At 42.9% G+C, this 10,979-nt stretch overlaps 2 protein-coding genes across 2 annotated transcripts; one reads left to right on the top strand and one right to left on the bottom strand.

Annotated features, from left to right (window-relative positions):
• Window positions 1-297: 297 nt before the first annotated feature.
• LOC110177365 (uncharacterized) lies at window positions 298-2,452 on the bottom strand. Its single transcript, XM_020944062.2, has 2 exons — window positions 1,967-2,452; window positions 298-1,911 (listed from the first exon to the last, which is right to left on the bottom strand). Exons 1-2 carry the CDS (start codon window positions 2,336-2,338, stop codon window positions 397-399), a joined length of 1,887 nt encoding a protein of 628 aa, XP_020799721.2. The 5' UTR covers window positions 2,339-2,452; the 3' UTR covers window positions 298-396.
• A 2,189-nt stretch (window positions 2,453-4,641) lies between these two features.
• LOC110181791 (uncharacterized) lies at window positions 4,642-5,653 on the top strand. Its single transcript, XM_020949676.2, has 2 exons — window positions 4,642-4,756; window positions 4,857-5,653. Exons 1-2 carry the CDS (start codon window positions 4,681-4,683, stop codon window positions 5,549-5,551), a joined length of 771 nt encoding a protein of 256 aa, XP_020805335.2. The 5' UTR covers window positions 4,642-4,680; the 3' UTR covers window positions 5,552-5,653.
• The last annotated feature ends 5,326 nt before the right edge of the window (window positions 5,654-10,979 follow it).

Here is a 10,979-nt window from a genome sequence, read left to right as displayed (position 1 = left end):
TAGTTGAGTGCCAGAGAATTGCTGTGATTGTGTGTCCAGCTGGGGTTTCCAGAGCAGCCTTTGAGCTGTCATTCAGCCAAGGAACTATTACATTCGATTCGTACGCATTTAATTTGATATCTAACCAATAATTTCGGATTTTACCATTGCAGCAATAATTGGTTTTCCTGGAAGTTAAGAGCACTTTGAACTCTGTAACATTTAAAGCTTTAATTAATCTTTGCCTCGACTGAATTGCATTGTAAATACGTTTGATTTGTAATTTATATAAAATATTGAAATTAATTTTGCTTATTATTAAGCAATTTAAAATTATCTTTACTCACATTAAATGCAATTATATTTCCAATTTATACATAAACATACCCAGCTTCCAGTGAAAGCTAATCAATTTAGTTACTTTTTCTGCTTAAATCTCAAGCCAATGATGTCAAGGATATCCTCCTTGGTCAGTTTTTCATCTTTTTCATCCTGTTTTTGGGGAGCCAGAGGTGGCTTACTGGGCGCAGGAGTGGGAGCGGGTTTGGTGGGTAGAACAGGAGCCTTGGGCAGAGGTGCAGCTACTGGAGGAGGTGCTACCTGGGTGTTCTCTACATGCTGTTTCTTAATGGTGATCTGGATATCGGGCTTGGGTTTGGGTTTATTTGCCAGGACCCACACGAGAGGAGGCTTCTTTTTTTCCTCATCTGACTCTTTGGACTCGCTTTCCGAGGAGGTGGGCTTAACCCAGCATCGGTAGGTGTCCAGGGTGACGCCATAGGGCGGAGGCTTGGAGAGTAGGTCCTCGCTCTCTGTGTCCTCCACCTTTGGCTGCGCCTCCAGCTTTGGCTTGGGCTCCTTCACGACCCGTTGCTTGTCCTTGAAGTCCGTCAGATAGGTGAAGAGATGCGGGAAGGCCCGCTGCTTGATCTCACAGGTGAAGTCGGATTGTAACTCTTCCTCCTCCTGTTCCTCCTCAAATTCAGCCTCCGCCCTAAGCATCTCTTCCCTGGCCCTCTTCCGAGCCAACCGCTCGACACTACTGCCATGGAATGGTCCCACCCAACAAAAGTCTGTATCATGGTCCTCAATTCCGCTCTTGGACAGCTTCTCACCCAGATGCTCCTCCTCGAAGTCGTCATCGTAGGCCGGTCGGCAGGTGCACACATCGCAGGTGCAGGTACACTCCGGATCGCAGGGAATATCGTCCGAGGGGCAGGGCGGACAGATGTCGTCCATTGGCGGATAGGGAACGCGATGCTCGGGTCCCTGATCCTCCTCGCCGTCGTAGGGTAGCCATCGGCAGATGTATGGACCCTGGCTGCACTCTGCCGTAATTTCCGGTGCCTCCCTGGACTCCCCGTTCTCCTGCCAACACCGAAGCTTGGGACATTTGCAATGCGGATGGTCCAACGAGGTGATGGCACTCGGCTCCACTGAAATCGGATTAATGGGCAACGTCTGGTTGCCCTTTTTCAGGCCATGGTTGTGCCGCGAAGACGCAGTGCTTATATCCTTCGATTGATTCGCAGTCGGTGTCCTTGGAGAGGACCTTGAGGGGGCACTGCTCACTCCCTTCATCTCCTTGTGGTAGAGCAACTCTATCTCGGCGCTGTAGACGGAGTCGGCCTGCGAGACGGCCTTCCCAATATTGATGGTCCGTGAGGGAGGTGCCGAAAGCTGGCCGCAGCTGCAGACCATATCGTTCTCCCAGAGGATGCGTGACTTTAATACATCAACGAGAGTCTTGTAGACACACTCTATCCGCTCCTCGAATAGCCGCTTCTCGGAGTCCATCAGACCGGCCAACACCGCATGAATCTCCGCCGTGCGATGGGCGGCATGCAACCACATGCACTCTTCTCCGTGCAACAGTTTCGCCTGAAGGCAGGCAAAGCGTCGTCCTTCAACGCCCGTGCCGTAGTAGAAAGCCTGCGGGAAAAAGGATCCTTGCATCTGCAAAGGTTTTCCTCTCTAAGAAACCTACCTTGAAGGCTCGCTTAGTTATCGCAAAAGCCATCTGTGCGTCAATGCGTGACATATGCGCCACATGGGCCAGTCCATGGAGGAAACTCTCCTTGCCAAAGCGCTTGCGTGGCACCCGGTCAATCTTTTCCACAATCTCCTCAAAGTACGTAAAGGATCTTCTGATGACACTGGCCGCAAGCTTGACTTCCCATGGCTTGAGGCCACAAATTCGCATCACCTTCATGACACTATCCGTGACATCATCGATGTCCAACCGACGATACTCGGCCCGCATTTTATCATTCAAATCCCCACAGTCCGGAAAACCCGGCTTGTGGCAATCGCATTTCGGTATGAATTGTGTCTTGGGGCGCAGCGTCTCCGAAAACATTTTGTCAAAATTTTGGAATCTTTTCAAAAACAAAAACTAGCTAAGTCAGCCGGAAATAGCTTTAGAGTAATCTGAGAGAAGCTTCTGAGTTGGAAAATGTCTCAAAAAGTATCTATAAATAGATGGGAAACTTCCCCAAAGATCTTGCTTAAATCGATTCTTAGACTATATCTCTGTAAATATAAATAATTTATGAATACATCGATCAAACAATAGTAAAGAAAAGTCTGATAATTAAATAATTATTTATAATTGCATTGCCAATGATTGCGGTTTTACTGTCTGAATTCCATTGGGATTGCCATTGATGGATTCGGGGACTGAAACTCGTCACGGACGACAGGTTTTCCCGACAAGTGCTGCATCGTTGAGGAAAGAGGAGATTTCATATTTATCCCATAAGCAGCTCGCATGGCGATGTCAATATTTGTTTACCCAACAATTTCCAGCATGCTTGCCGCCTGATTTACTTCTGTTAATTCAAAATACTTTTATGATGCATTCCGGGCGGAAATGCACAAGGGACAAGATGCACATTTCAACGAGGGACAGCGCCAAAACAACAAACAAAAAGGGAGGGTCTTCAGATATACTCTTAGGGCTCTCTAGATGAAGACATAGGAAAACAATATTAATAGGAATTATGGGGGTACACCGAATGTTAGATGCACTTTAATATATTTACAGCACAAAAATCAAGAGGTAACGCTGTCATCTCTATAATCTGTAGGTATTTTTAACTTAATGCCAGTAAAATCCCACTAATGATTTGTAAATTATTAAATATTTGGAATATTTACTCTTGATTCAGTGAAATAAAATCAACGTTTTCCTCCATTAATTAAGATCATAGCTGTCATCATTTACGCTAATTGTTTGACAGTTATGCCTTTATAAAAAAATAATTTCAAAAGAAAATGTTAAATAATTAAATGCCATCTAGGGGACTTTTAGTCACTACTCATTCCAATTTATAAATAAATATAATGCCTAAATACCTCGGTTAGTTACTGTCATTTTTGACACAACTCCATCGAGGACCCCGAGTCCGTCACAAAAAGTGAATCAAAGTCTGAACAAATATTGTCGTGCGGTCGTGACAAATATTTACATAGTTGGCGCGCCATCGATTCCTGCCTGGAGAAGGTGAAATGTTGTTGTTGTTTTCCGTGTGCCCGAAAATAAAATCAAATGAAATGAAAATACCAACCGAGCCTGACTGAAACAAAAAGAAAAAAAGAAAATAGAAAATAGAAAACGAGCAGCTCCGGAACGAAGCGAACGGGAAATGCGGGCACATTGACAGTGCGGGCGATTGATTTTTCCTGTGTTTCAGTTTTGGGTTTGCATTTGAATTTGAATTTGGATTCTCTGCTGCCAGTCGAGGGTCGTTTTTCCGGGGCAATCTAAAATTAATGCATTGCAAATAGATGGCTCTGCAAGTTGTCAGACACGCGGATAGACAGTCGAGCCAGAGTGATGGGGATGGGGCGTCACTCGAAAACGGACAGAATGAGTTTAATTGTTGACCTTAGCTATTAGCCCCTGTCAAGGGGGCTCCTTTTCCTTCAGAGTTCCCAGTACCCAGTACCCAGTACTCAGTACCCGGTTCCCAGTCTTGGCATTGTTTCTTTTGTGGAGTGACATATGTGCACATAACATATACAATTCTTTGTGCCCTCGCAATTTATATGCAGAAAACACCACGCACATTTGCAAAAGTTTCTTAGAATCCACTTCAGACGCTCAAAAACGCATTGGAATGCAAAAGGCGATGACTGACAATCGGAGTTCTACACAGGGAGAAAATGTATGCACAATCTAGTGATGAATTTGATATACCTTTGTGATACTTAGGAAGATATTTAGCAAGCTAAATTTAATATATAGTTTACTATCTAGACAAACTCTGTCACAATTATTTACTATAATTGCTTATATTTTATAAATATTCTTTATTTTTCTAAGTGTTTGCTTTCTTTGTCGGCTCAGAGCCCTAAGATTTATACTCGCATTTGTTTATGTTGCAGCAGCAGTATTGTTTTTGATTTCAGTTCTCGCATTCCTGCTCATTATTATGGCCTTTGCATCGTTCGAGTGTGGAATGCGTCAGGGAATATCTGAAAATGAGTGTATATTTTATATATAGTACACTGATGATCAAAGCACCGATTTGACGTCGTCTAAAGTGCCGATAAAGCATTATAAAGGGGATGCACCGCCGGCCTAATCTATCGGGTTATGCTAATTGAAGGGAATTACGAGAGGGCTTTCGAGTCGACTGGGGGTCTATACTAACTTTTAGTATAACTATTGCCGTTGTGGCTGACAGATAGTCCAAGATGCAACTTTGTATAATCATATTAATGTTTCTGCCTGGCATGAAGGCATTACCTAATTATACGTCATCGGAGTTACGTAAGTAGCTATTAAAAGGGGAGAGATATTGAACCTATGTATTAAGTTTATATAAATTTACATTCATTATTAAAGATGATTTATATTTTCCGCTACATAGCTTCTCTTATACAAAAGTGTCACTTTAGCAATGAAACCTGTCTGATTGACAGCTTCAATAGCTACATACGGATCTTCGCCAGAGGTATTCCTCACCTGGGCTTTCGGCCCTTTGATAAATTTCCCCTTCCCGATATTCCCGTGTACAATTGCTCCCATGATCGTCCTATTTGGATGTCCTTCATTCTAAGAAATACCGTTTTTAAGGGCCTGGAGAATGCCACGGTTTATGAAGTCAAGGGATTCGACAAAGATCCCACAAAGAAGATGATTAGGCTCAAGTACCGAATACCACGGATCGAAGTCGACGGCTCCTTCGACTATCAGACCAAAATAATATTCTTCAAGGCCAATGGTACTGGCTCCATTAAGTTTGATCTGCAAAATGCCCGCTTCACCACCATATTCAAGGTGTACATTGAGTTTCGTAAGGAGAAACGTCACCTGAAGCTGTATAGCTATGAGTCTCAGCTGGAGCTGGACCGCATGATCCTCGTGGTGGATAACCTCTTTGCCGATAACTCTGATCTGACAATTGCCATAAACAAAGTGCTCAACACTCACTGGCTAGAATTCTGGAACGAACTGGAGCCCAACTTTATGCCAACTCTTAGTAGAATGGGTGTAAATAGAACCCAGCGATTCTTTGATCACTTTTCCTATGACGATATATTTCTGAAAGACAATGAACAATAAATGCAAAAGCATTATAAAAAATCACTCTTATTTATAGATAATTGCAAAATGGAATAAATAGAGAGAGATTTTTTATTTACATGCGGTAAAAATAACAATAAATCAGAATACCATTAAGGGGTCATTGGTTTTGCCAATTAAAGGTCTGGGCTGGGGGATATATCTGTAAATCGTGATTAATGCACGTCGAATTGCATTAAATTTGTGGCGAGTGAAGTTCTCCGATTGCAGCTCCTCAATGAATGCCACAGGCCCTCGATTCCCATGGTGGATGCTTTCATTTATCACCCTTGATCTTGATTAAAAGTCCGCGCCCGGACATGAAATTTTCCCCCCACAAGTCCGGGACAAGTCCAATTATAGACAGTCAAAGCCCCGTGAAGATGCCAGCGATCCGATGAAGATCCAAAGCAATGAGCTAGTGAATGAAAACGAAATGAAAATGGAAGTGGATGTGGATGTGGAAATCATAATGCGAGCAGCAGCAGTCTATAACAACTGCAATAAAGACATCAACAGTTCGGGGGCATCAAAGAGTTGCCTGGGCAAAAAGAAAAAAGAAAGGCAAGAAAGGAAGCTAACTTCGAGAATCCGAAAGCGTGTATACTCTTGCAGTTCGAATATAAAATCGATTATAAATTAATCCAAGATTATTTAGTTTAAACAAAATTGATACATTTTTTACAATTTTAAAACTCTACAAGACTTGGTTTTGTAACCTGGTTATTAAGATGTATTACATTCGTAAGGTAACAATTTTGGAGTCGAAGTCCAATCACTATCACCACCACTAGAGATGTAAACGCTGGAGACGCCACGGACAGAATGAGGCCAGCCCGTCGGTAGCGCCTCTATTTATAGTCCCTGAGTAAAGAGAGCAGAGAATGTGAGAGCGAAAGAGAAATAGAGATCTCTAGAGATAGGCAGAGAGAGATAGAGAGTAAGGGGTATCTCTAGAGCTGCACAGAGGGAGAGAGATGGGCATAAAGAGGAAGAGAGAAAGCGAGAAAGGGACAGTGAGGGTGAGCGAGTATGAGACAGAGAGAGTGAAAGAGATAAATAGAGACAGAGAAAATGAGACACAATTTTGCATTTTCTTCTATATTTAAGTATTATTCCTATAGCAGATAAATAATATAGTCTTCAAATTTTAATAAAGTTATAAAAACAATACTTTATAATGATCAAGAATATATATACTTTATAGGGTCTCCGTTATTGCGTTGCAAACTCCTAACTAAAATTATAATACTCTGCAAGTGTATAAAAAGAAGAGAAAAAAACATAAAGAAAGGGGAAAATCCCGAGGCAGAGGGCAACTTTTGAGATCTCCAAAAATAATATTAAAATTAGCAACCAGGCGCAGCAAATGGGCTGTTCTTTGCCTCGCCTGCACTGGCCATAAATCCAAAAACCAGATCCAAGGGGTGGCATCTCCTCCATCTACCGAGAAGTAGATCAATCAGAGCTTAGTGCCAGTAATTAGGAATGATAAATGTTTGACTTGCAGCCGAAACTGAAGTGCAATATGGATGGCTTATAAATAAACAGGGCCAAGGAGAACTGGTGTAAAAAAGTGTCTGGAAAAATCATTGTGAAGAGCAGAAAACAAAGGGCTAGGATTGTTGGAAATTGGGGGGAATTGATTGAGAGATTTATGCGGCAAAGAAAGGGCATTACTTTTGTGAGATTTACAACTATTCAGAGCAGGGCCTTCTAAAAAAAAACTATTTCATAATTGTTTGCCTTGGTTTTCCTGCTGCACATGAAACCGTATGTGAAACCATATACACCTGCAAGCTTACCTTGCCGCATTCACACGCTCGATCCGATTCCAACCAGCAAACACAGACATCCTTCGGCCGAGGTAATAATGTTAGCGCCATATTTGACCGCTCTGTTGGCCTTATCACGCCAGGCACGCTGGCCAGCTCCAGTGACTACCACAAAGTTGCCCAACCGCAGCACAGTGGGCAAAAATGTTAAGCTAAGGGTCAGAAATAGGAACCTACTGAGCTCAATTGGTATATATTTTGACTTAAAGATGCATACTTATTTCCCTATGTTCATAATGGGAATTATGGGTTTGTTAGTTACTTATTGAGAAGCTTTCTTTGTGGCAATCTCTTCCTTCTTAATATATTTCCTATAATTCCAAACCACTTCCAATATCGTGCCCCACTGTCTACAGGTGCAATCGCCTGTGTGTCCCACTCAAGTTAGCCGCTGATGGGATGGGCCCGAGGGCTGGCAGGTGCGGCTGGCATTTACAACATTTGCGGTCGGAGCAGGCATTTGCATTTTGCATTCGGCATTCGATGGGGGCCGCGGAACCGCACGGATGTGTGTCTATAACAAAACAATTAGAAACTACGGTGGCCCGGGCCTGCAGAGGACTAAGTCCTCGGCGATTTGACGCTGATTTATGAGGGACGAGAGGCGGAGACGAAAGTGGAGTGGATTTCAGAGCTACGGAAACTCAAAGACAGGCACGTAGCAGAGGGCATAGGGCGGGGATTAGCCCATCGACCAAAAGGCAAATAAAAGAAACTTGGAGCAGAGCACATAAAAAGCCAAGGAGGAGTGGGCGTTGGGCTGCCTTTTTTTTTGGGGGAGGAAGTATAATACACACACACATCTATGCGATGGTGTGTCTTCGTCACATTGGCCACCCGTGGGCATAGTAAAATGCTAGTGAAACAATTATGCAATTACTTAATTTGATAGCCCAAGTGTGTCCTGGTATTTGTGTGTGACTATGCAGGACCCCTCCCTCTATCTTCCTTTCCCTGCTCGCATTACGTATACGTAGCGTGGCCCTGGATGACTTTGCTTTGTGGCCAGTAATTGTTTTTACTGCCATTCTCGCACGCGCAAAAGTTGGTCAACATTTGACTCGCATTTATCCACGGTTATGAGTGCTTCAGGACATTGTACTCGGAGTCCTGCAATTTTTGTGGGATTAAATGCAAGCCATGACAATTAATTTCAGGACATGTAAGGGTATTTGGTGTAAGAAAGTGAATGGAAATATAATTGTTGCAAGTGCAAATTAATCGATATTAATTTGATACGGAAATTTATTCATTGTTAAATTTTGTATGAAATTCTGGAAGGATCCTTTTAGTTTCCACCTTAGAAGGTCTTGCCTAAGAGTAATCTTTCTTCATTCTTGTAAGATATTTACATACTTTTTGGTGTATATTTCTGTCAGCTTTTTCGCTTCTTGAGTGCTTCGTACAACATCCGAGCTGTGTAATCACTTTGAAGGAGTATGGGAACCAAATAAGTTTTTATTATCATGGCCCGAAATATGTCACAACGAAAGGGACCCATACGAGTGCTTCCCATTTCGTGTCTCTCTCGTCCTTAGTCCTTTTTTTGTTCCCCGTCGCAGATTTCAACAACAATCAACACCTTCGCCGACACTCGGCAGGAACGGGGTGTACGCAAAGTGCTAAAAATTGCTAGAAATCATGGCTAATATAAATCATCTTGGCAAGCAGCTTTGCATGTTTAAGTGTCATACATAAGGCAGCGCAATATGAGAGCGCTCACGTAAGAGTAAGGAATAAAGGAGCCAGGCGGAGAGGAGAGGAGCCGCTCATTCGCCCCCCGCATAATAAACACTTGGAGAGAGCTGCCCTAACCCTTTTTGACTTTTGCAAATGTGGATGCCACACCACCACCTCCATTCGAAGTTCCTGCCACCCCTTAGAAAACCCACCTGGGCGCACCTTTTCTGGGTTCTGTTTGCTTTCCTACTCAAGTTGTGTTTTGTGTTTATTTTCGTTTGGATTTACTAAAGCAATTTTCTTTGTTGTTTCTTTAAGGCAGCTCAGAGCCAAGGAGCAGGAGCAGAAGCGAGTGTATATGTGTGTTCTCGGTCTGTGTAAACACACATTTGACATTTGCTATATTTTTTGTGCAAATAAATAGTTGAGGCAGCCCGAAAGCAAAACAGCTGCTGGCATATGGCTGTCTCCCCCTCAGCTATTTACCTGTACAGGTGGGCAACACCTCCCCCGAGATTTATGCCATGTCAAGACATTTTTAATTAAGTTTGATTCAATTAGCAAACGGAGGCTGACTCTGCAGCAGCAACACAATTGACAGCAATTGAATTTTTGGTTTGCAGCTAAGGGTTTGATGTTGGCTTAAAGGTACCCGAGGTGTCCCTTTTTGGATTATGCATCCATATCATGTCTGGGCGCCATATAAGAATTAAGTCATAATGCTTTCAAGCGCGTCTGTTTCAAAATGCAAAAACTTGACAAACGCAACATGGCAAACATAAATAACCTGAAACAAGCAGCGACTACAACCAAGAACCAGAAGGAAAAGCTATATAGCTATGGCACACACGTTTTTATGATGTGATGGAATAGCGGCAACAACAGAGACAACGAATACAGTAAAACTAACAACTCAGTCAAGTTGCCGGTGACATACGACAAGATCCTAGAGGGGGGCATAGCATTCGGTATCCGGGTGGGAGAACCAAAGGAAAAACTCACGAAAAACAACACACAAATGGGAGGTAACGAGGTGTTACACAGAGAGAAATTGAAGGTATCTATAATGGGTTTAAGGATTAAGTTTTGATAGTTAATGGGCTAGGGATTACTAAGAACTAAGTTAGTAAGTTGAGGTTCTTAGTTTATCTAATTTCGTAGAATTTTATCACTCGATAAATAACATAATCTGATATTATTTTACAATATTTCCAATATAATTAAGATAAAAACCTATATATACATTCCATTTTCGATTACTTTAAGATGCTTTTTGCTCGGTGTAACCATCTCCATTCACCCCATCCGCCCCCTCCTGCTAAATATTTTATTGCGAGCGGTCCTGGGGATTGTGAAAGGATATGTGCGATACAGGCGAAAAGAAATTGGAATGCCACACATACGCCGTTGACGACGAGCGGGATGGCATGAGAAATTTAAATGACATTTACTCACTCAACCGAAGTGCAGCAGCCATAGAGAGTAAGAGAGAGAGAGGGGTAGCGAGGAAGAGCGAGAGGGAGCAGCTTAACTAAATTGCATAAAATTTATTTAAATGACGCAGAGCTAGAGGGACAAAGACGAGGACGAGGGCCGGGGCGTGGCCAAGGCTTTAAAACAATAACTATGCAATATATGTGCAGACACGACTGTTGGCATTCCACCTACGACACATGAGGGGATATAAAGGAAGGGGCTGAGGGGGCTCCAGGAGGTGTAACAGCAGGCCGCCTAAGCCAAAGCCAGACATAACAGAGCATATCCTTGGCAGGACCCTCTGATCTCCTCCCTGCCACATGCAAACTGTCGTCAGTCAGCTTAAATTTATTGCTTCCTTATGTTGTGCTGCGTTATGAAAATAAATACCTTAGAAAGAAACAGCCAACACATCCAGGACCTCCTGCCCCCGCCTG

The sequence above is a fragment of the Drosophila serrata genome, unplaced genomic scaffold (assembly GCF_035046125.1).
Source record: "Drosophila serrata isolate PLE 108 unplaced genomic scaffold, ASM3504612v1 contig_184, whole genome shotgun sequence".
In the NCBI taxonomy this organism is placed as follows: Eukaryota; Metazoa; Arthropoda; class Insecta; order Diptera; family Drosophilidae; genus Drosophila; species Drosophila serrata.
This window is presented reverse-complemented; position numbering and strand designations above follow the sequence as displayed.

What these genes read in the sequence shown, in the direction of transcription:
- LOC110177365 (XM_020944062.2), bottom strand. Translation starts at nt 2,338, where the DNA reads ATGTTTTCGGAGACGCTGCGCCCCAAGACACAATTCATACCGAAATGC. An exon ending in TAACTAAGCGAGCCTTCAAG is followed by an intron (nt 1,912 to 1,966) that starts GTAGGTTTCTTA and finishes TTTTTCCCGCAG; the next exon opens with GCTTTCTACTACGGCACGGG.
- LOC110181791 (XM_020949676.2), top strand. Translation starts at nt 4,681, where the DNA reads ATGCAACTTTGTATAATCATATTAATGTTTCTGCCTGGCATGAAGGCA. An exon ending in TTATACGTCATCGGAGTTAC is followed by an intron (nt 4,757 to 4,856) that starts GTAAGTAGCTAT and finishes TCCGCTACATAG; the next exon opens with CTTCTCTTATACAAAAGTGT.